The sequence below is a fragment of the Nicotiana tabacum genome, chromosome 19 (assembly GCF_000715075.1).
Source record: "Nicotiana tabacum cultivar K326 chromosome 19, ASM71507v2, whole genome shotgun sequence".
NCBI classification, from domain to species: domain Eukaryota; kingdom Viridiplantae; phylum Streptophyta; class Magnoliopsida; order Solanales; family Solanaceae; genus Nicotiana; species Nicotiana tabacum.
This window is the reverse complement of record NC_134098.1, coordinates 65,817,514-65,843,164: the sequence shown is the minus strand read 5'-3', so window position 1 is coordinate 65,843,164 and position 25,651 is coordinate 65,817,514. Positions and strand designations below refer to the sequence as shown.

Below are 25,651 nucleotides of genomic sequence, written 5' to 3'. Positions count from 1 at the left end.
AAAAAATATAAGAAACTATTAAGGAAAAAGTTATAAAATTACTAGTCTTACCAAAATTAGAAGAAAGATATATTTTTGTGAATTTCTTTTCTTTTGAAAATTAAAACAAAGCTAGTAATTCAAAAATGTGAATCTTTTTGTGGTTTTTTTAAAAATAAAAATCTATAAAAGGTAAAACAAAAGATAAAATATTTAGTTTAAACTCAAAGAATATTTACATACTAAAAAGTGGTAAAAATTTCGATTATGGTCAAAAATTAGGTGCTCATAGCATGCCCCTCTTTGCTTGAAAATATGACAGTTTTTAGGCAAAAACAAGGTAAGCCATATGACTAATTTTTGACCATACCATTATTCAAAAAGGGAAAAAATAAAATAAATAAAAAAGAAAAGTGCAACTGAGTTCTGGTTTTGGACAACCTACATATCCGGGGTTATAAGGGAATCAGGTCGCGTGTAGTTCAAGGAGAACGACGGATTGATGAGTTCGAGAGTCGAGTGAGGTTCTGTCGAGGCTCCGGTCTGTGGTCCTGTTATTACATCAAAATCAAAATCAAAATCAAAAGAAACTAAACAAGCCTATCAGCTATGAGTTACAAGATTCCCATCAATAAGTCTTCTGAAGCTTGATCTTGAGTCTTGAATGGTTCTTCATGCAGACTTTTGATTTGAACCTTGATGCTTGCTAGCTGCAGGTGCTAGTTCATTCTTCTACAGCTTCTTCTCATAAAAATGGGGAATACAGTGCTTGTGACTTCAGTCATGTCTTGACTAGTTCACATCTTTCATCTGCTTTTGCATTTTGGATTCACTTCTTTTTTTTTTCTTTTACTTTGAATTGAGACTTCTTCTTTTGGTCATCTCGAACCCTGTGCCTCGAGGTAAAACCTGCTCAGACACCCAAAACAAACAAACAAACGAAATTTTTCTGCCCCAATTTGCACTAGAAAAATTTTGTGAGTTATTGTAACAAAATTCTAAACTACTTCTTTATTGAAAGCAATACAAGTTCGAGAATGGTGTACCCCGAGAAGATCATGAGGATTTTTTTGGTGTTTTTTTATTGTCAAAAAGATGTCTCAACTAAGGATTGGTGTACCTTATATTGGAAAAATATGACCATGGAATGGTATACCCTATATTGACAATGATATCAGGGAGTGGTGTACCCTACATTTAAGATCAAATCAACTAGGGAGTGGTGTAACCTATATTGGAAAACACAACTAGGGATTGGTGTACCTTATACTGGCAAGGAGATCAGGGAGTGGTGTACCCTGCATTTGAGCTCACATCAACTCGGGAGTGGAGACCCTATGTTGGAAAAGGGAGACTATGGAGTGAAGACCTTATGTCTAAAATAAAATCAACTAGGGAGTAGAGACCCTATGTTGGAAAAGGAGATTATGGAGTGAAGACCCTATGTCTAAAATAACATCAACTAGGGAGTGAAGACTCTATATTAAAAAAGGAGAATAGGGAGTGGGGACCCTATGTCTAAAATAAAATCAACTAGGGAGTGGAGACCCTATGTTGGAAAAGAGACTAGGGAGTGGAGACCTTATGTCTAAAATAAAATCAATTAGGGAGTGGAGACCCTATGTTGGAAAATAGACTAGGGAGTGGAGACCCTATATCTAAAATAACACCAACTAAGGAGTGGAGACCCTATGTTGGAAAAGAGACTAGGGAGCAGAGACCCTATGTCTAAAATAAAATCAACTAGGGAGTGGAGACCCTATGTTGGAAAATAGAATAGGGAGTGGAGACCCTATGTCTAAAATAACATCAACTAAGGAGTGGAGACCCTATGTTGGAAAAGAGACTAGTGAGCGGAGACCCTATGTCTAAAATAAAATCAACTAGGGAGTGGAGACCCTATGTTGGAAAAGAGACTAGGGAACGGAGAACCTATATCTAAAATAAAATCAACTAGGGAGTGGAAACCCTATGTTGGAAAAGAGACTAGGGAGTGGAGACCCTATGTCTAAAATAAAACCAACTAGGGAGTAGGGACCCTATGTTGGAAAAGAGACTAGGGAGTGGAGACCCTATGTCTAAAATAAAACTAACTAGGGAGTGGGGACCCTATGTTGGAAAAGAGACTAGGGAGTGGAGACCCTATGTCTAAAATAACATCAACTAGGGAGTGGAGACCCTATGTTGGAAAACACAACTAGGGATTGGTGTACCTTATACTACCATGATTAGAATGAGTAAAATACGGGAAAGACTTTGGAGAAGACTTCCCTTTTTGAAGTTGTTTCTAACCTCTACACAGTTTTTTTTGGTTGCACATGCTCCTTTTAAGGTTACTTTTGGATTGCACATGTTTCTTATTTTTCAAACGAAGAACAATTGTTAGTTTGAAACGGTGGTTGGTTTTGCGGCCTTGAGTGTTTCGGTAACTTGATCTCGGCCCGGCCTCTTTGATGATGATTTCTACTTCAACTAGTTATTTCCTGAATACCGACTGCATTTCTGGCCCCGGAGAACCTTTGGCTTTTCCAAACTTTGCCATGATGGTTGGTCGCATGGGACTTAACCTTTTCCAACTTTATTTTGCCTTTGTAGGGCCTTTCACTTCTAACTTCTTTCTCCCAACTTTAATTTTAGAGCATTGGGGAATCTTTGGCTTTTCAAACTTTGCCAAGATGGTTAGCCACTTGGGATTTAACCTTTTCAACTTCATTTTGCCTTTGTAGTCTTTTCACTTCAACTGATTTCCTTATTCCAAAGTTTTTAATTTTAAAGCATCGGCCAATCATGGCCAGTCGGGGTCGATTCAATATCTTTGCCGAGGCTGGGTGCCTTTTGAATATATCAGCTTGCTTCAAACTGGGAGCTTGTAAATCGGTTTTGCCGTCCGTTCTTTGCCTTATTTTGGACAAAATTAGACCGAAAAGGATTCAAAGAAAAACAAATAATGGAGTAGAAAAAATGAGTTTAAAACAAGAGGTATACCTTTCGAGGAACTGAAAGACGGACTTATCTGGGAGTACATGCGGACTTTAATGAACATGACATGCCTTTTGGACTGGATTCTTGATCTGTGTAAATCGTACGACTCTTAGAACTCATCACAACTTTTGCCTTGAAAATCGAGAAGCCTTGCCCAGGACTGTGTCAATGCCAATGGCTGTGAGGATCCTCTTTTCGATCAATGGTGCCCTTTGTGAGTTTTCACCAACTAACCTCTCTCATTTCTCTCACCATCGCCTTATATTGCTTTTTGCGAGTTTTCACTAACAAGACTCTCTCATTTTAGTTCTTTACTCACCATCGCCTTACAGTGCCCGTGAGGATTTTCACCAATAAGACTCTCATTTTGACGGCTCCAGGCCCAAATATCTGTGACCTCTGATTCTTGATCATTCTTGCCTATTGGTCGGAAGGACTTGGAAGGGATTTGGGTAAAAAAGAATTTTGGATTGAATTATAACTTTGGAACCTTTCGGGCAAAATCATCGCTAAAACGTCATAACTGCTGCCCCAGTTTCAACTTTTGGGGGAATGTGGATCTTTATTTTGATGTGACTGAACCCCAGAGAGAGGCTGCCTACGTATCCTTTCGGAATCAAGTCGAACGTATTTCAATTAACATGAACTTGTTTGGATTTTTGTTTTGTTTTCTTTTTCTTCTTCTTTCTCTTTTTTTTTTTCTTTTTTTTTTCCTATTTTTTTTCCTTTTCTTCTTTCCTTTTTTTTTCTTTCTTGTTTTTTTAATAACATCTTCAAGTTCCAAAGAGGGTAATCAAAGAAAGGTAACCGGCTCAAAAGTGTTGGCAAAAGGGTTAATGATGTTTGGATAGCGAGAATGAAAGCCTTCGTCATCCCAATCAGAGAACATTAATGCTACATAGAGGGTCAAACATAGTACCTTTTGACTGCATCTGCATTGACAGTTGTTTCAGGAACATTTCCTTCGATGCTTCCCAGGTACAACGTTCTCTTTTGGTAGTACTCTCGTTACAATGTAAAGACCTTTAAAATTTGGAGCCAATTTTCCTTTAGCTTCTTCATGAGGTGGGAGGATACGTCTCAGAATAAGTTGTCCTATTTCAAAATTTCTGGGCCGCACTTTTTTGTTGTAGACACGAGTCATTCTTTGTTGGTACAACTGCTCGTGGCAAACTGCGACCAATCATTTTTCGTCTATCATGACCCAAAAATCCATTAAAGGTCGTGATAGTGCTAACACCACTGTCATGCAAGCCAACAATAAAAGTTTAACTTAATTATTCATTTTAGTATTTTGAAATCGAAATTTTCCTTCAATTAAATAATCAAAAATAAAATTTACAGAGTAAATGATAATATTTTTCCAACTACAATACTGAACAACTCATAAGTACCCCCAAAACCCGATGTCACAAGTGCATGAGCATCAACTAGGAAGTAAAATAAAATACAACATCTGTCCGGAATACAAATTAGACAGAAAAAATACAAATAACCCTCGAGGAGACTCTGCTGGCTGCGAATCGTAACCTAAAATGCAACTCGCGGCAAGTCCTCGCATCATCCGTGCCTCCGTGCCCAAAGGACCACCAGACATAAAAGTACCTGCACACAAATGTGCAGCAAGTGTAGTATGAGTACATAAATCAACGTGTACCCAGTAAGTATCTAGCCTAACCCAGAGGAGTTGTGACGAGGGGTCGACATCGACACTCACTAGTGGTCCAATAATATCAAGTACAGTAAAGAGGTGAACAAATATGATGCAGAGTAAATAAATAAAATAAACAAGTATAAATACGTGGTACAATTCTCTTATTTACAATAGGCTCAAGCTCTCAATTAGCAAATTTCCTCCTCAACCGGAGCATATATATAAATATATAGTGGACCTTACCAAAATGGGTCGTTATACTTCAAATCAGGAAGAACTCACAGATACGCTGGCTTCTTGCCAAATGTTACACATGATTTCATGAGGATATTTTATAGAAATGCCGAGGCGTACGGCCCGGTCCCATCATAATCTGTGCACTGCCGAGGGTCGAAAGACACGAATCATAGATGCATCTATTAACCTGTCGAGGCGAACGACCCGCTCCCATGAGAGTATGGCACATAAATCCTGCCGAGGCGAACGACCCGATCCCATTAGAGTAAGAAGCTTTAACGTGTCCTTGACCCCACTCACGAATAAACGTGTGAGTTATAATTTCTTTAACGAAAAACCTTTCAATGAAACATACATATATATATATATATATATTTCTTTAACAAAAAACCTTTCAATGAAACATACATATATATATCACGGACACAATTTCATAAGAGGAGTACAATTGTTTCGTGACTAATCATGAAACTCGTGAAGTCTCTACAATAACGAGTCTATCACTCTACGCATGTCTAGTCTCAAGTCATAATGCGAAATAAAAGAATTAAACGAGCAAAGATAATCTCTATAGTACAAGTATAACATGGGGTGAACCTAAGTCTACCCGGACAATAACATGGATCTAACTACGTACGGACTCTTGTCACCTCGTGCGTACGTAGTCCCCGCAACAAGTTTCACATATTAAATATATCACCTAGGGGTAGTTTCCCCCTCACAGAGTTAGACATGAGACTTACCTTGCTCCGAAGTTCCATAATCCGGCTCCAACGCCACTCTAACACACCAAAACGATGCTCGTAGCTCCAAACTAGTCAATAAACATGCAAATCCATAAATATATACTCTAATACTCATAATAAATCAATTTATAACAATTTTCCAACTCCGTTCGAAAAGTCGATAAATCAACCCTCGGGCCCACGTGCTCGGATTCCGAAATTTTTTCAAAAATAAACTTTACCCATAACACCCCGAACTCAAATATATAATTTATTCCAAATTCCATGTCCAATTTCGGGGTCAAAATCCAAAAATACAATTTCTAGGTTTTTCTTCAAAACCCCAAATTTCTACAAATTTCCATGCTTAAATCCAAATATAAACCAAGTATTTAACTTGCAATAGATGGGAATCACTTACCTTAACATAGATGATGAAAATCTCCCCTTGAAGCTCTCCAAAAATCGCCCAACCAAGTGAAAAATGGGAGACAAATGGGCCAAATCCCGTTTTTATAAATAAAAAAAAACATTCTGCCCAGACGACCTTCCGCTTCTGCGGCCTTCTAGCCGCTCCTGCAGCTCAGCATCTGCGGAAGTCCCATCATAGATGCGGCTCCACCTCAAACCAACATCCCCCGCTTCTGCGCCAAAGGTAGCGCACCTGCGCATGCGCTTCTGCGCACAGACATGCCGCTTCTGCGACCTCCCCCCTCAGCCCAGCTACTGCTTCTGCGACCCCCTGGCCACTTTTGCGGCTCCGCACCTACGGCCAAAACCTCGCAGGTGCGATTATACCAGATAACAGCAGCTCCAATATTCTTCCAAACCCAAACTCGATCCGCTTACTATCCGGAATCCACCCGAGGCCCTCGGGACCTCAACCAATGATAACAACACGTCTTAAAACACAATATAAACTTAGTCGAGCTTTCAACTCATATCAAAGAGCGCTAAAAACATGAATCACCCTCCAATTCAAACTTAATGAATCTTTGAAACTTCAAACTTCTACAATCGATGCCGAAACCTATCAAATCACGTCCGATTGACCTCAAATTTTGCACACAAGTCATAATTGACATTACGGACCTACTCCCACTTCCGAAATCGGAATCTGATCTCGGTATCAAAAAGTCCATTCCCGGTCAAACTTCTCAAAATTATCCAAATTTCCAACTTTCGCCAAATGACCCCAAAATGACTTACGGACCTCCAAATCCACTTTCAGACGCGCTCCCAATACCAGAATCACCATACGGAGCTATTTCCAGACTCGGAATCCCAAAGGAACATTGATAACATTGAAATGCACCTCAACCCATATTTATAAAATTCTTCCAGAATGCCAACTTCCACAATAGGCACCGAAACGCTCCCGGGTCATCCAAAAATCCGATCCGGACATACGCTCAAGTCCAAAATCATCATATAAACCTGTTGGAACCTTTCAAATCCCGATTCCGAGGTCGTTTACTCAAAAGTTAAATCTTAGTCAATTCTTCCAACTTAAAGCTTCTGAAATTAGAAGTTTCTCTCCAAATCAACTCCGAATTTCCCGAATTTCAATTCCAACCACACGTACAAGTCATAATACCCGAAGTGAAGCTACTTTTGGCCTCAAACCGCCAAATGATGCGCTAGAGCTCAAAACGACCGATCGGGTCGTCACATCATTAATCAGTGTTAATTGTTCCAATCGGTTCTTGACCCAATCTTTATCCTCAATCTTGGCTTCAACAATGATCCGAATAGACGGAATCTCAACTTCGTTCCAATTTTCTATTTATTTTCTTATAAGCCTTGTCTTCAAAACATTCTATTTCTTGATTCATCATTTCGGGGTCTGACGACGTTTTAGGATTTGGGCATGAAGTCCGCAAGCATGTCAGGTCATTAAAATCTGCATTAACAGAACTGAAAAGAGAATAAGAAAAGTGACAAGATTAAGAAAATAGACATTCATGGACAATAAAATATTAATTTCATTTGATTTTTTTTTAAAGATAGAAAGGTTTACATTAGAAAGTAAGACAATAAAGTAAAAACATCCGGATTACACCCTCAAATAATCCGGAAGTAGAAAGGATAGCAAGACCGGCTACCGAGACTCCCGTCTGACAGAGAGCTTCAGGTTTGGCGACCGTTTTTTGGCTTTTCTTCTGTCTCGAAAATGGTTACAATGGCCTTCAGTGGCAGATCAAATTCCTCATCATCACAGATCATTTCAACTACTGGCCCATTAGTGTGAGTAGGTGGAGGATTGTTCATCATATTAGGGGTCTCTTCATCCCTAAGAACTATTGCCTTGACCTCGATGAGGTCTTCTACTGCTCTTTTAAGAGTCCAACATTCTTCAGTATCATGTCTCACTACTCCAGAGTGGTATTCACATCTAGCATCAGCTCGGTGCGAGAGGGACTCGGGGTTTGGCCGGTTCGGGGCCACTGGCTACAACATACCTTGTCTGACTAGCTTTTGGAACAAGCTAAAATATGATTCACCAATGGGGGTGAACTGATTCCTTCTGGGAGGCTCTCTTGGGAGAGGATTGTATTGGGAAACATTTTGTTGGGGGATTATAAGGAGCTTTGTAGGGACGGGCATTTCTGGAAGGTGTAGCTCGGTTTTGTGTATAATGTTGTGGCCGCGTGTAAGGTTGTGCATTCATCACCACATAGGGAGGCGGTACCACGGCACAAGCAGCATCTTTATGGGGATAATAGTGTTGTGGGACTATAGAAAGCATATATGATTGGTTGAATACCCTGCGGGCCCCCTTCGAGCTCGAAGCTATCATGGCTTCCTCTTCCCTCCTGTTTCTGTTCATCAAACCCCCCGAACCATTCTGAACGGTCTGTGATGTGGCCTTAAAAGCAGCATGACTCAAGATTCGACCCGTTTTTAAACCATTTTGGACCATCTCCCCAATTTTGATAGCCTCGGCGAACAGATTACCCATAGCGGACATCATGTTCTGGAAGTAGTCTGCCTCTTGAGCCTGTAGGAAGACCGTAACCATTTCTGCTTCGTCCATTGGAGGCTTTACCCTGGCAGCTTGCTCGCGCCATTTGACAACATATTCACATAAACTTTCTGCAATTTTCTTTTTCAAATTGGACAAAGAGTTATCTTTTTGGATTTTTTTCACCCTTGCTTTCTTTTGTTTTTTGGTTGTTTTCCGTTCTTTGTTTATCATTGTTATTTTTGTCCCTCCTTTCTTTCTTCTCTTTTTTTTCACTCGATTTATTTAATGGCTATGATCGAATCCGATGAGGATTGCCTACATATCATGACGCTGCATGAATCAGATCATTACGTAGTTCAGGAAGATCATGAATAGACTGACCCATTTTCTTTTTCTTCTTTTTATAAAGACTTTTAAATATTATGTTTTTGAGTTTTTTCCTTTTATGGAATTTTTGGATTTTTGTTTTTTGAAAGAAGGAATTCTAAATAAGGAAGAAAATATTTTGGATTTTGATTTGAATTTTTTTTTTCAAATGAAAGACTTCGAAAAAGAAGGAAAATATTTTTAGATTTAGTTTTTTTTTGGATTTTCTAAAGAAAGAATTCTAAAGAGGGAACTAAGGAAAAGAAAAATATTTTTGGATTTTTTTTCCTGAAAATTGGGGCCGGAACTGATGAGGTTTGCCTGCGTATCTCACATCCGGTGAGAATTAGACATGCGTAGTTCGGTCAGTTTTGACACAACAGGAAAAATATGAATTTTGAAGATTTTGACTCATTTTGAAAAGAATTTTCTTTTTCTTCTTTTTTTTTTTTAAATTTCGGCAGAGTTTCAGGATTTTTCAAATGCCTGGGGTTTTCAGAACCGGGTGAATTTTCTCTTTCCTACCTCACTCTTGATTTTTTCTTGATTTTCTTTCCCTATTCTAGAAGCTGATCAACATGCAAGCCGAAACAAACAAATGCACAAATAGCACGTAGGATGCATCAGGATGGTCTTTTATTTTGGGTACACCTGTCCTAGACGGACCCAACCCTTGTGTTGAGTCCCCAAAGTCAAATGCACGTGATGCTAACAAACGTTCCTACTAGGGATCTGGAATGAGGCTATATTATTCTAGGTTTAAAGTCCTGGGGAGTGTTTTAGACCTGGCTTACCCAAGCAGACAGCTCGAGCCGAGGTGGAGGCAACATACCGGGAGCACGAAAGTCTACCCGGCCTAGTTACTGATCCAGCCTTGTTCTATTTGGTATGACCTCTAATAGAAAAGTGGGTCACGCTCACGTGTGCACCATAAATTCAAAAGACTTAGAAGGGAGGCGTACGAGGATAGTTTATACAGTTCAAATAATATTAAAGCGGTAAATGAGCGACAATTAACACATCAGGCCCACAAACACAGTAATATCAACAATCAAGAAAGCCAAGTATAGATCACATTACAAGCTCGAATTCTGAACTCTGAACGAGAGATTCCGGGTTCGTTCCCTAGCAGAGTCGCCAGAGCTATCACACCTCCTTTTTCCGAGGAATAAGGAGTTTTTTCAATTAAAGTGACATTATTCGAAATGAGATTATTTATTTAATTAGAGTAGCCACTTGAAATAGTTATGATGGTGTCCCAAGTCACCAAATTATTTTAAAATTCCAAATCAAGGAAATGGCTCTATTTATGGTCCGTGAACACATAAGACCGGGTAAGAAATTTTGTTAATTCGGGAGAAGGTATTAGGCATTCCCAGATTTGGTGGTTTTAGCACGGTCGTTTTAATCATACCTGGCTTAATTAATTATTTAAATACGTATTTTATAACCTGCATGTATTGCACCTTTTATCGCTTTTCATTATGGCATTATGGATTTATCTTTGAAACGGATCATGTGTGTGTATATCCATTGTGTTTAGTGTGCCAAAATTATGTCACGCGTATGTGTACACAATTAATATCACTTTATTATTATTTAAGATTATTTTTCCAAAGCCGCGCGAACGCGTACCTTGATTTTAATTTTAGAAATCATAACTATGTCACGCGAACGTTTACATAATCACGATAATTCATTTATTAATATGTGCTTAAAGCATATTAGCGATTTTTAAGTTATTCTTGCTACGTTTGGGATAATTGTAAAGGCCATAGATTATGGATATGAAGTTGTGGAAGAATTGTGCTAACTTTATTATTGGTATTTAGCCCAAGTAGTAACTAAAGAACACGTATCCTATACGTCTACAAAAGTGGACCAACTATTTTATAAAACGGGCCAGTAAGATTCCACTCATCCAAGCCCAATTATTTTTTAAAGGCTTAAACTAACAAATAACCCTCTTTTATGATTTCAAAAATAATCGCCACATCCCAAATCACTTTTAAATCTAATTAAACATACAAATCAATTTAACCACTGCAATATCTGACAATTACCCAAATGAAACAATAGACAAACATGAACCATACTTTAAACAAAGATAATAAATCACACACAAGCCATAAACATTCAAAGTGAAGCATAATATGGGTTGGAATCGGAACAGTAGAGGAAAAGGAATAGACCTATATGAAATCTATTTTTGTGTATATCCAAAGGACCTGCAAATCAAGCTTTGTACATAAACAATGGTCGATCAGCGAGCAAAATGAAATCCAGCGATAGCATAAAGATGCAAACAAAAACTTGACCCAACGACCTCAACATGGACCTCGACAACTTCGACTCAAAACGGGTTGGTTTTGCTGTTGTTTTATGTAAAAAAAAATTGCTTTAAGATAATTTTGAAGGTATTTTGGTGGGTTAGAGGTGCGTTTTTGGGCCTGAGCATCAGACGTGTTTTGCTAGTGTTTGGTGCTGGGTTTTCGACCTATTTTAGGATTGTTTTTCAGTTGTTTTTTGGGTGGTGTTTTGCAGCTTTTTTTTGCTGCATTTTCCAGCTGATTTCAACAGGTATTAGCTCGTGTTTGGGCATGTTTAGGGTAGGAATATCGACTATTTTTTTAGCTGTGTTTATGAAGGTTTGAAGGCTAGTTTTTGGCTGATTTCGCTGGGAACAGAGCTGTATTTAAAGGTCATTTTTGGACTATTTTGGGGGTGATTTCGGGGCTGGTGTTTGGTGTAATTTTCAGCTCGTTTCATGGCTGTTTAGAATGGTATTCATGGGTCTTTCATGGCTGGAAATTTCTGGATTTTTTTTAGAAAGATGGGACACTCGAATTGAAGAAGAAGGCTCGCCCGTTTTTTGCTCTCCGTTTTCTCTCTATGATTTTCCAGGTGCCCTTTAATTGTGTGAGTGAGTGGAAGATATATAGGTGTGAGATGAATTAGGGAGCAAGGAACTCATGTGCAGGCGAGTGAAAATTTCTTGGAAGGATTCTTTTTCTCTTTCCAATGCACTCCCCAGAAAAAATCTGTTAATGAAGTGTCTGAGAGCATGTGAGGCACGAAAATGGAATTGGCAATGCCATTGTGAGGGAATCTTTTGCAACTTGGCCATTTTTGATTGGTTATTTTTATTTTTCTTTTTTTTAAAGATAATCAAAATTAAAGATACTACACTAAAATTAAAAATTAGAAAAAATATAAGAAACTATTAAGGGAAAAAGTTATAAAATTACTAGTCTTACCAAAATTAGAAGAAAGACATATTTTTGTGAATTTCTTTTCTTTTGAAAATTAAAACAAAGCTAGTAATTCAAAAATGTGAATCTTTTTGTGGTTTTTTTAAAAATAAAAATCTATAAAAGGTAAAACAAAAGATAAAATATTTAGTTTAAACTCAAAGAATATTTACATACTAAAAAGTGGTGAAAATTTTGATTATGGTAAAAAATTAGGTGCCCACATTAACTAGAAGACTGGCCATTTTAAGCAAGTTCATTTTTCGGTCTTCAAAAAAATGCCATCACTTCTTCTCACTCCTGAAAAATAAGAACAACTCCGAATGGACTCCGGAATGTCAGCAGACCTTGAAAGATTTGAAAAGGTCTTTATCAACCCCTTCGTTACTATAGAAACCGGAGGAAAGCGAACAATTGCTAATTTACTTAGCAGTCTCGGAGATAGCGGTAAGTGTCGTTTTAGTCCGTGAATATGAAGGTACGCAATCTCCTATCTATTATATTAGTAAAATTTTAATGAAAGCAAAATCTCGCTACCCACACCTCGAAAAATTGGCCTTAGCTCTCGTAGTCGCCGCTCGAAAGCTTAGGCCTTATTTTCAATACCACCCGATAGTTGTGGTGACAACTTTTCCTTTGCAAAATATCCTTCACAAACCTGAATTGCCAGGTTGATTGGCCAAGTAGGCAGTCGAAATGAGTGAATTTGACATAGAGTATAAACCCAAGACTGCGATCAAATCAAATGTTTTGGCCGACTTCGTGGTCGATTTCAATCCCGGACTGCTGCCTTTGGCCACCAAAGAAGTGGTGATAGTGTCGGAAATGACATCAGGAGTCTGGTCCTTATTCATGGACGGAGCTTCCAAATGTGAAAGGATCCAGGCTCGGGGTAGTACTAATTATGCCCTCGAAAAAACCCTGAGGAAAACCATAAGAACTATTCCCTTGACTAACAATGAAGCCGAGTATGAGGCTTTGATTCCATGACTTGAACTGGCCCGGGGAATAGACTCTGAGGTCATTGAAATCAAATGTGATTTCCAACTGGTAGTAAATCAGGTATACGGGATCTTCGACACCAAAGAGGAACATATGCAACAATATGTAGTGAAAGTACAGACTCTGCTCACACGGTTCAGGAAATGGTCAATCACCCACATCTCGAGAGAAAGAAACGCAGAAGCAGACGCACTGGCCAATCTAGGTTCATCCACGGAAATGAAGGGATCAGATTCGTGTATGTCATACAGCTCATGCATTCGGTATTAGATGTGGACGATTATTATGAAGTAAATACGACTAATTTGTTCTGGGACTGGAGAAATGAGATCATTGACTATCTTGAGCAAGACAAACTACTCGAAGATCTAAAGGCATCCTGGGCACTCCGCACCAAAGCAGCTCGTTATAGCTTCTGGGGAAGCGAGTTGTATAGAAAGTCTTTCCAAGGCCCGTTGGCCCGATGTTTAGGAGCCTTTAAGGCTAATTACATCATGAGAGAAGTTCACAAAGGAATCTGTGAAAATCACTCGGGTGCGGACTCGTTAGTGTTAAAGTTAGTCAGGGCAGGATACTACTGGCCCCAGATGGAACAAGACGCTAAGGCGTTTGTTCAGAAATGCAACAAGTGTCAATGCCACGCACCGTTAGTACACCAACCGGCATAACTATTGCATTCGGTATTGTCACCTTGGCCAATCATGAAATAGGAGATAGACATAGTCGGTCCGTTGCCTCTGGCTCCCGGTAAGGTAAGATTGTTTTTAATTTTAACTAACTAATTCTCTAAGTGGGTTGAAGCAGGACCTTACCAGAAAATCGACGAGCGCGAAGTGGTTAATTTCCTGTGGGAAAACAAAATATGCAAGTTCGGAATACCAAAGTAAATAGCATACGACAATGGGCTACAATTTATAGGCGCAAAGGTCACAAAATTCCCTAAAGACTTGAAAATCAAAAGAATCACATCTTCGGCATACCACCCGAGCACAAAATTTCTCTCTCAAATACGAAGCAGAAGCCTTGATCCCGGTGGAAGTGGGAGAACCTACCATGAGATACTTCCGGGCAGACGAAGAAGCAAACAACGAAGCGTTGCTGGTTAAATTGGAGTTGCTTGACGCATGCAGGGACTTGACGCATATAAGGATGGTGGCCTAGAAACAAAGAATGGAAATATAATACAATCGAAGAGCCAATCTCTATTATTTCAAAGCGGGAGACTTGGTTTTAAGAAAAGTGACTCAAAATACCCGAGAGCTCAACGCAAGGAAGCTGGGTCCAACGTGGGAAGGCCTCTACCGGGTTTCAGCTGTCACCAGAAAAGGATCACATGAACTGGAAAATCAAGACGGAGTAAAATTGCCGAGTAACTAGAATGTGTCACACCTCAAAAGGTACTATTGCTAATGAGCAGCGCCTATATTAAAAGTATATGCTGCACTCTTTTTCCCTTCGTCCAGTTTTTGTCTCAATTGAGTTTTTCTGGCAAGGTTTTTAACGAGGCAGTAATGGAAAACATACTATGAAGGAAATGCCATCAGCAAAAATAAGACCTTTAAATGATAAGGCATGGAAACAACAAACCACTACGGGATAGTTAGATAGTCTTTGGCTCGATAGCAAAGTTACTAATGGGAAACAAAGCTAGCTATCAAACCAAAAGCTATCCGACCATTCACGAGTGCCCCTTCACTACAAGCCACTAGGGGTGGTTAGATAATCTTTGACTCGGTAGCAAAGTTCCTAACGGGAAATGAAGCTTGCTATCGAACAAAAGATTATCCAACCATTCACTAGTGGAATCTTCAAAGAAGCAAGACTTCTGGTGTTCCAATTCGCATTCGAACATTGGGGGGCGGGAGAATGCTATGAGAATACGGCAACCTGATTGCCACAGAAATCGAGACTATGAAATCCAGGAACAAGAATGTATCATCGGAATCGGGGACTGCGCGACCAGCTCTGTAGAAACAAGTTGTACAAACTAGCTACAAGTAATGGTAATTTCTTTCCAGCAAAACAAATGCTTATGTACTTTTGAAACTTGAAGGAATAAAGTAAAGTCCTTTTATTTTTATCTTGTTTCTTGTCCAAACAATGAATTAATTTTATCATTTGAAAGTTAATCAAGTACTTCAAATGCTAGTGCCAGAATGAACAGGAGACGACCTCTTCAAGAGCACCATAAACATAAGAGGGCCTTTTCTTATGAAACCCTCATAGTAAAGGGCTGGTTCCAGAAGAGTTTATGCCTGGAACCCAAATGCTATCGGGGAAAAATGCATTGGAAGCCTTGCATAATTCGATGGCAAAAAGTAAACTTTATGCAATGCTCGAACGAAAAGCACTTTTATATAACAAACGTGCCAAGAAGCACAATTACAAAAGTATGAAAATAAAACAACAAAGGCAAAAGAAAGAAAAAAACGAAAATACTGTGTCCCCAGAACTTAGGGGAAGAGAAGCGTCTGCGCCCAGGAGAAATAGGCGGATCTGCTGTCGGCTCAGGATCTTGGCCTCCATCATCATCCCTTCAAGTTCCTCCTCAGTTCCCAAGAACTCAAAACCGAAACCAGAAGAGTCAGTTGCATCGGGTTGAACCGGGAGGCACCTTTCGGGTGATTGACTCCAGCTCTCGGGCCTTGGCGATCTCGGCATCAAAATCAATGATGTATGTTTTGGCCTCTTCCAAGGTTTTTTTCCTCATGCAATACATATAATATATTTTCTCAACAATGAGGGAATTCGCTCGGCGCTGGAGCTCTAATTTAAGCCGATCAACCTCGGTTAAAAGGCTATCCCGCTCAGATCTTGTAGCCCTAAGGCTAAGATCAAGGTCACATATAGTGGAAATATGAACCTTATTGTGTTCCATGACCCACTTATACTTCTCCTCCATCTAGGCATGCTTCTCTTTACCAGCAACAACCTCTTCAACTTTGGAGTTCAAGAATGCCTCCAAATTATTCAATCTCTCAGTAGAGGCAGCCTCGTGCTCGGCAACACAAGAACAACATCTTGGACCTCAGACCATTTAGCCATGTCTTCTTCAAATTGTACACTTAACTTAGAGGCTTCTTGTCTAAGGGCCATCACTTCGTGCTCGCTCTACTGCAACCGAGCCTCCAACTCACCGGCTTCAGCAACTTGTGCTTCCAGTGTCGGGAGGCGAGCAACAACTTGGTCCCTCTCGGCCAACAGTTGATCCCGCTCAGATGTAAGCTTATCTTTATCAAGGATCAACTTTTGAAGGCCCCCAAAATAAAGGAAGTTGGCATGCAAAGCAAAAATCAAAGTTAAAAATCCTTTCATAACAAATCAAGAGAAAACAAACAACAAAGAAAACAAGTACCATACCGCTGCAGCGTTGTGCATGGCATTATTTATCATACGCTCCCCCGAAAGAGAGTGTATCTTCTTCTTGTCTTTCTCTGAAGCCAACAGCTTCAGGTAATTGGCGAGCTCTACCGGTCGGGACAACAGATGGCACTCAGTAAAAACCGAGAGAGAGACACTCATCCTCCTCCTTTGGGATATGTAGAGGGGGCTAATAGTTGTGCCCTAAATTCCCATGGTCTAGGGACTAGGGAGGGGGGACATCCTCCTCTCGGGTATCTGCGACCGGTGGGGGTGATGTAGCAGTTGCTGGTGACGAAGGTATGACCAACATGGAAAGCGATGAAGTTGATGGTGTTATGGGTTAAGAAGCAGCTGCGGCAAAGGCAGTACTGGTTGTAGGTTGCTCATCAACTGAAGACGGAAGAGGCCGGGTACTCATTCTCATAGTATCGGGAGTAGCAACTGGGCTCGAAAGCGAGAATTGGCATTCTCCACTAGGTCACACTTTCCCTAGAGCGCTTGGACGTCGTCCTCGGTTAGCGTTATAAGCTCTTCAGATTAGAAATTTTGTTGAGTTGATGAAGGTCGTCATCTCCTCTTTAGGGAATTCCCTTCATCACTGGCTTCCCCATCATCATCAATCACCACAGTGGCTGCGGCTGGTTCGGGCGCGATGTTCTTCACCTTTTAACTTTTGCCCTCGGCCAAGGAGGAGCGCCGCTTTTTTGGTTGCTTGCTCTCCAGCCGGGGACTCCGAGAGGAAGCACTTGCACCGGAAGCTGATCCGTTGGCGCCTGTTCGGGTGAAGTCCTCCTTCAGCAACCTCGCAGCCTCTGCAGGATCAGCCAAAACGTCCTAATTGAGGATGATAACAGAGCCCTATGGAAGACCTGAATTCAACGAAAAAAGAAGTTAACCAATTTTCTTATACAAAACAAAATAAGATGAGGGCAAGATCAATTTCACGAGTCAACTTACCATGATTTTTGGCCTTACACCCGTATTTTGGGGTTAGTTCTTTCCACTGGCGGGTCTCAGGCGTGGTAATATCTTGAATCTTCTGAACTCACTGGTCTACACCTTCAACCCTTGGTGGTGTCCACCGAGTTGCTGAAATAATAAAAAATAAAGTATCAATAACACCGTGAAACAACCTTTTTTCAGAGAAAAGACAGGCGTTGAACTTACATGTACTAGTTCATGACTCAGGGAAAGATAGAGTTGTGGATGGGATGATATCTCTGGTGACAATAATAACGAACCGCTCCATCCATCCACGGTCGTTGTCGTCATCCATACTGTTGAGCAAAGCATGGTGGCCACGTTTGCTGAAGTTTATTACTCCCCTACAGAAAATCTTGGGGGAGTAGAGGTTCATCATGCGAGCCAAGGAGAACTCTTCCCCCGTCTCCTAGTACAGTCGCCGTAGACAGGCTACCGTCCGCTATACAGAGGGGCCTACTTGTGCCAAGCAGAGTTGATACCGGTGGTAGAACTCCAAGATCACGGGGTCAAGTCCCCCACTCAATGAGAATGGGCCCAAAGTGAAGAGGTATGTGTAAACGTACGTAAAGCCCTTCTTAGGGAAGGTTACTTGCTCCACCAGTTCGAGAGCGATGATGTTCAGGTCATGGCAACCATGATCCTCCATCACAACAGGAATGCAAGGACGGATGGAAGAAGGGTACACGCCAACAACCCATGTACGAGAGCTTGTAAAAGGAAAATTTTCTTCGAAGTCCTTGACTGTGCTGAGTCTTCTGGGAATGATGGTGCTCGCCGTAGGAGGGGCAGCATCATCGGTGCTTTCTTTGTTTTTTAAAGAACTTGAGTTCTTGGAGGAGGAAGGTATAGTTAGCAAGAGGTAATAAAAGTTGTTTGAAGAAGAAGATTAAAGAAGAGTGAAAGTAAGAAAGAGTTGAATGCAAAGAAGTTGAGAGAGTTTGAAAAACTGTGAAGTGTAAAAGAAGAAGAATGAGGCGTATAAGTAAAGGAATAGGCGGCTAAAATCGTGGCCATGATTACCTCGAGAATAGGCTAAAGTATTGCTAAATCTTGGAGTGACGCGTGTTTGGGGCATTAAATGCAAAGAAACGTGTGTCTAATCAAGCGTCATAAACTTTTTAGAAGGGATCAGAAAATTTTTCGCCAAGAAAGGTATCTTCACCAACTTTTCGATGACACAAAGATGTGCCAACGAAAAGCAGGGGGACTATCTATATATGGTAAAATCGGTTCGTATTAAATACTTAAATAATAGAGCGACACGTGAAACCGAAAATACATGAAAAGCAAGGCAAGTGAAAACCAAGACCGGGGATAGTAACTTCGGTTGGAACTGAGCAGACCCCGAAGGGAATATTGCTAACGAAAACAAACGGATGTTTGCCATCCGATGACATTCAATGAATAATTCTTCAGTACTAAATACACAATCCGTTACAGAGAATTTTGACATTCACAGCCTGCCGTTACACATTCATCAATGGGCCCCATAATTATCATTTAAGAGGGGCTTGATCATATGACCTTGTTCCGTAGGTGTAGCTATAAATTTTGACTTCAACAACCGTTGTAAGACACGAATTTTTTTAACTAACTTATGCTACACATTATTCTAAGTTCAATAATACTTTATTTCATGTCTCTTGATATTCTTATTATTACCTTCGGAAGCCTTGCTCCCGGAACCAAGTTGTTTGCTATCTTATCTCGATTTCAACGCTAAGTCTTGCATTTTATTTAATTTATTTATCATTTTGGGATCAAATCGATTCGCTTTTACGGATAAACAAAAAATATTTTTTAAAAAAATTGGCCAAACACAATGAGCTTGCAAAAAGCATTACTCAAACGAATTGATCAAACACAAACTGTTATTTTACAAAAGTACTTTTTCAAAAAAACACTTTTCAAAATAAGCAATTTTTGGCAATTTGGCGAAACGGGCTCTAAGAATGATAAAAATTCTATATTGATGATCCTAATTTGGTTGAAATTCAAGTTTAATTGTCATTTCAATGCAAAGTAAGGGACAAATGTAGTAAAGTGTAAAACAACAACGTGCAATAGTATTCATTGACTTAATATACTGAATTTCCCTTTAGGTAAATTTTCCAATCAAAATGAGGAATACAACGAGATTTAATGAGATAGAGGCACTTAAACAATAGACAAATAAGAGATGCTAGAAATTGTGAAGACCAAACGCATATTGACTTTTTTGGTGTATTACTTTTTCTCCTCTCAAAGTAGCTCTCCAATAGAACTACTAAAAATAGGATTCTACACAACTTTCACTAATTTCAATAATTTGATTTAATTTATTATATAGAATTTAAACTTTGTTTTATTTACAAAACTAACTTTTCTTGTGACGAAGTAAAGAAATTCATTGATCGGCAACCAGACGATGCATAGCAGTACAAAAGATAACCTAAAAATAGTTAGCTCCTGTCTATTGCACTGCTGCTCCTAAAGGAAATGTTTTAGTACAAAGTTTATAGTATATCAAATTATCAACTACCGCAAAATAATACCTTTTATTTGTTTTTATTCCACATGAACAAACATGTTTGTCAAAAGGAATCATTTGATTTATATTAGATTAGTTGTATTCACTTTGTGTAATTACCGTAGTTAAACTAGAATGTAAATGATGTTATTTGCACTAATAATTACTCCATAAATCACCAAATACTTGCCTCTAATTATTACCCCAAAAAATAATACTTGCCTCTGATTATTACAAAAGGTTGGCCCTTTCAATTATAGTTACTATCATACCCCTATATTCTGGACTTACCATTGGAGGCATCAGGCTAAAACCAAGGGGGTAAATTAGTCAAATAAAGACCATTTATCATTACTTTCTCATTTCAATGTCTCAACTATATCTTCGTGTCCATAATTTTCTCCCGTATTCATTTTCTGTGTCCTAATTCCTAAATCCCCTCCGTCTGTAACGGCTCCGTCACTCTAGCAGTTACCACTATTACTGTGACCGGAATAGATAACGGAGGAACACAGCTAGCGATGAACACGTCAAAGATGCGCCGGAAAGTTGTTCCGGCGGCGGTAGATAACGGCGACTCAGCCGACAAACTTGACCAGCTACTCCTCTCCGCCTCCATCTGCAACGGAGAAGACGTCGGGCCCTTCGTTCGAAAGGCTTTTGCTTCCGGCAAGCCCGAAACCCTCCTTCATCACCTCCGGCACTTCGCTCGATCCAAGGAATCCGAAATCGAGGATGTCTGTAGAGCACACTACGAAGACTTCATCACAGCCGTCGACGATCTCCGATCTCTTCTCTCCGACGTCGATTCTCTCAAATCTTCACTTTCCAACTCAAACAGTCAACTTCAGTCCGTCGCCGTGCCTTTACTAACTACGCTCGATTCCTTCGTCGAAGCTCGAAACAAATGCACAAACATAACTCTCGCTATCCAATCCCTCCACACGTGCGTACAGCTAGTCGAGCTTTGCTCACGCGCCAATCGTCACCTCTCAGAGAACAATTTCTACATGGCGTTGAAGTGTGTGGACTCTATCGAGAGAGAGTTTATGAACAAAACACCGTCTTCTACTCTCAAAAGAATGCTTGAGAAGCAGATCCCTGCGATCCGTTCGCATATTGAACGGAAAATCAACAAAGAGTTCGGCGATTGGCTTGTTGAGATCCGTGTAGTTAGCCGGAACTTAGGGCAATTAGCTATCGGACAGGCCTCGGCGTCGAGGCAGAGAGAAGAAGAGCTCAGAATCAAGCAACGACAAGCTGAGGAACAGAGTAGACTCAGTCTTAGGGATTGTGTTTATGCTCTTGAAGAAGAAGACGATGACGGATTTAATGGAATCAGTGATGACGCAAAGGATGGTAATGGGATATTAGGGTTTGATTTGACGCCATTGTATAGGGCTTATCACATAAACCAAACTCTAGGACTTGAAGATAGATTCAAGCAGTACTATTTCGAGAATCGCAAGCTTCAGTTGACTTCAGATTTTCAGGTATCTTCAATGACGCCCTTTCTTGAATCTCACCAGACATTTTTCGCGCAAATTGCTGGATTTTTCATTGTGGAAGATAGAGTTTTGAGGACTGGTGGTGGGTTGGTTTCGAAATTGGAGGTGGAGAATCTATGGGATACTGCTATGAGTAAAATGTGTTCTGTTTTGGAAGATCAATTTTCTAGAATGCAAACTGCTAATCATTTGTTGTTGATTAAAGACTATGTGAGTTTGCTTGGAGTTACATTGCGTAGATATGGATACCCTGTGGAGGCTTTGCTAGATGTGTTGAGCAAGCACAGGGATAAGTATCATGAACTCCTTTTATCTGATTGTCGAAAGCAGATAACTGAGGCCCTTGCTGCAGATAAATTTGAGCAAATGTATATGAAAAAAGAATACGAGTATAACATGAATGTCTTGTCATTTCAGTTACAGACGTCAAATATTATGCCTGCGTTTCCTTATGTTGCACCATTTTCGTGTACTGTGCCTGATTGCTGTAGAATTGTACGGTCGTTTATTGAGGACTCGGTGAGTTTCATGTCATATGGTGGTCAGCTTGATTTCTATGATGTGGTGAAGAAATACTTGGATCGGCTTTTGACTGAGGTCCTGGATGGAGCCTTGTTGAAGCTCATTAATACGTCTATTGGTGGCGTTACCCAAGCAATGCAGATGGCAGCTAATATGGCTGTGTTTGAACGTGCATGTGACTTTTTCTTTCGTCATGCCGCACAGCTTTCAGGGATTCCATTGAGAATGGCAGAAAGGGGTAGGAGACTGTTTCCTTTGACTAAAGCCCGTGATGCTGCTGAAGAGATGCTTTCTGGTCTGCTTAAACAAAAGGTTGACGGGTTCCTTTTGCTGATTGAGAATGTGAATTGGATGGTGGATGATCCTCCGCAGGGTGGAAATGAGTATGTTCATGAGGTGACTATATTTCTTGAAACTCTAGTTTCTACTGCCCAGCAGATCTTGCCTGTTCAAGTTCTGAAAAGAGTTTTGCAAGATGTTCTATTTCATATATCAGAGATGATTGTTGGGGCTTTACTAGGGGAGTCGGTTAAAAGGTTCAACGTGAATGCTATTATGGGTCTTGAAGCTGATGTCAAAATGTTGGAATCATTTGCCGAATCCCAAGCTACTCTCTTATCTGAGGCAGATGCTAGCCAGTTGAAAGCAGCATTGGCTGAGTCCAGGCAGTTGTTTAATCTACTCTTGAGCAACCATCCAGAAAATTTCCTGAATCCAGTTATTAGAGAGAGGAGTTATAATGCTTTGGACTACCGCAAAGTTGTGACCATTTCGGAGAAGTTAAGGGATCAATCTGATAGGCTTTTTGGGTCTTTTGGCACAAGGGGATCTAAGACGAACACCAAGAAGAAATCTCTTGATGCATTGATAAAAAGACTGAAGGATGTTAATTGAATCAGCAAATCTTTGTATGTTTTGGTCCTTGAGAGATCTTCATATTGTGGTTGTGTTGATTACTTGCTGGTATCATATCTAGCTTCCTTTTCAAAATTTCCTACCATTTGTGTATTTTTTATTCCAATAGTTCCACATTGATTGCTGTATTCATTCTTTAGAGAACATTTGTTTTCCTTGTTAATTGTCATATTCTTTTGCAACTTAGATATAATTTGTTGTTCTCGCAAACTAGTACTTTCATGCATTAGTTAGTCTCTAGTGTTATTCTGCAGACACATGAAGTCTCTAGTGTTTTTGTTGGTCTCTAGTGTTTAGTTAGTCTCTAGTGTTTTTGTTGAATATATCTTTTGTTAATTTGCTTCTTTACTCTGTTGCATCTATAAAATTCAGTCATTTCCTTATTGCTGTTCCTCATGTGTTGACAAAAGCCTTCTGCTTAGCTATGCAAGACTTCATCATGCATATGATCCTCTTGTATATTGAATTAGACAGAGAATAAGCATATAAGCAGTAGTGAACCGAGAAGGAAGGGAAAAAAAGATGATTAGTGTAGTAGTTCTTTAGTTACTGGTGATAAGACCACTTCACCTGGAAAGAGTCACCACTGTGTGATTGAATCGAATACATGAAATGAGAGGAAAGAAAGAAGAGGCTATGCTGCAAATCACTGAGAACCTGCTATCTTTAATGATAGGAGGAGTTGTGGGAAGAAGCAAAAGATAATGTTGATACTGGGAAAGAATGTATTTTGACTTAATAATCGCTTTGTGAAAAAGTAGTACCTGTTTAGTTACTGACAAGGTGATTAGCGGGGGATGCAGTTGACTATAAAACACGATGATATTCACTACTTCAATAGTAAACATAATAGAATCTGACTTTTCTCGTTAGGCTGGAGAAATTAGCGCATGTACCTCTTAATTTCCTCATCATTTCCCTTTAGCATTGGGGACTTGGGAGTAACTGAAATGTTGATGGATGTAAACCTCGATGCTGTTACCCTTGAAACTCACAGAAATACAGAGCCATAAGGTGAGGTTCGGCAAAGTAGGTAACTTTAGTCCAAATCCTCTATTAATATTAAAAAATTTATTAAATATGTATAAAAATTTAATTTAAAATCTAGTTATTAATATATGATATGGTTATCATAGAATTTAAAACTCATAAAGTTTACATTTTTGCTGTCCGTTTAACCGTGTGTTAAATGGCTTATGCCCCTGTTTTTTTATCAATTGGTCAACTAATCCTCAATCTAAAAGTTTGTGATCGAGTATACAAGTACTTTATTTTTAATGTTCTATATTTATTGTGTTCTACTTGAAAATCATTTCATTATGAGAAATGTAATTACCAGAACAAGACAAGATGGCAGCTTACTCAAAATAATCAGAAAACCCACCTGTAAAGCCTCTTGCATGAGATTATGTTTTATTTTTTTTGTCTTATGATACATTTCTTCATTATTCCGTTTAAGAAAAATGATATATTTTTATATTTAACATAATTTAAATTTAACCATTTAATCACGCACTAATGAAATTGCTCATTGTCCACACCGCTTCCAAGTTCCAATCCAATGAATTGTATATACAAAATATGGATAGCGGAAAAAAGAAATTGCTATATAGAGTAAATGCATCAATCTGCACGTGGACAACTTGTCAGAGTAACAAACTAATTTGTCATACTTATGAGCAGACATCTGTCAATATCGAGCATCTCGATTTGATATATGTCACACCATCTATTTTATATGACGGTGTACTCTATAACAGCCTAAAACTTCATTTTTCAGAGAAATGCCAATGTCTTTAACAAGCATTCTCTGCTTCTTCTTTCTCTTCTTTTCAGCCACAACAGCTTCAAGAAATGAGAAGCCATCAGCCTATGAAGAGCTGCAGCGTTATGACTTCCCAATGGGGATTCTTCCAAAAGGGGTAAAAGACTATAAATTAAACACCAAAACAGGTGAATTCTCAGCTTATCTTAATTCCACATGCAGCTTCAGATTGGAAAACTCGTATCAGCTAAATTACAAGCCTGTTATAAAAGGGGTTATATCAAAAGGCAGGCTTACAAAACTGAGTGGTGTAAGTGTTAAAGTGGTGTTGCTATGGCTTAACATTGTTGAAGTTAGGCGTAAAGGTGAGAATCTTGAGTTCTCAGTTGGGCTCACATCGGCGAATTTTCCGATTGAGAACTTCGAGGAATGCCCACAATGTGGGTGTGGATTGGATTGTGTTAGTAAAGAGGAGAGAAAGATTAGACAGAAGGTCTTTGTGTCTTCTTCTTAGAGTAGGTACTTTGATTTTGTCGAGTCTCTTTCTCCTCTTTGTCTCTGTTTCAGTGTATTCGTATCTGCTGGAAATAAGAAAAAGATTGGTGACTTCTCAACTTTTGCTTTATTTATCCAATAATGCTTTTTTCTAAGTTGTTTCTTTCGTATAGAAGTGAATAATATAGGTTACTATCATGTATATATATAGAACTGTATGATTCAGATCAGATGCAAGATCACTTGCTCTTGCATTTCCTCGAAGTACCAACTGTAACAAAAGTAAAAGCAGAGAAACCAAATCTATCACGAGGCAATGCGACAAAGCTAGAATGAAAAGCCTAAATTTAATTTCAGTAGGAGTGCATATTCTACTCCAATATTTCCTCTAAGGGTGTAATCACATTCAGATGATTGCATTATACC

General features: G+C 39.4%; 2 protein-coding genes across 2 annotated transcripts; both read left to right on the top strand.

Annotated features, from left to right (window-relative positions):
* Nucleotides 1-20,391: 20,391 nt before the first annotated feature.
* On the top strand, nucleotides 20,392-23,155 carry LOC107778868 (exocyst complex component SEC15B). Its single transcript, XM_016599197.2, has one exon. It carries the CDS (start codon nucleotides 20,542-20,544, stop codon nucleotides 22,942-22,944), a length of 2,403 nt encoding a protein of 800 aa, XP_016454683.2. The 5' UTR covers nucleotides 20,392-20,541; the 3' UTR covers nucleotides 22,945-23,155.
* A 1,594-nt stretch (nucleotides 23,156-24,749) lies between these two features.
* Nucleotides 24,750-25,244, top strand: LOC107778857 (uncharacterized protein At5g01610-like). Its single transcript, XM_016599188.2, has one exon. The coding sequence runs from the start codon at nucleotides 24,750-24,752 to the stop codon at nucleotides 25,242-25,244; it is 495 nt and encodes a 164-aa protein (XP_016454674.1).
* Nucleotides 25,245-25,651: the final 407 nt, after the last annotated feature.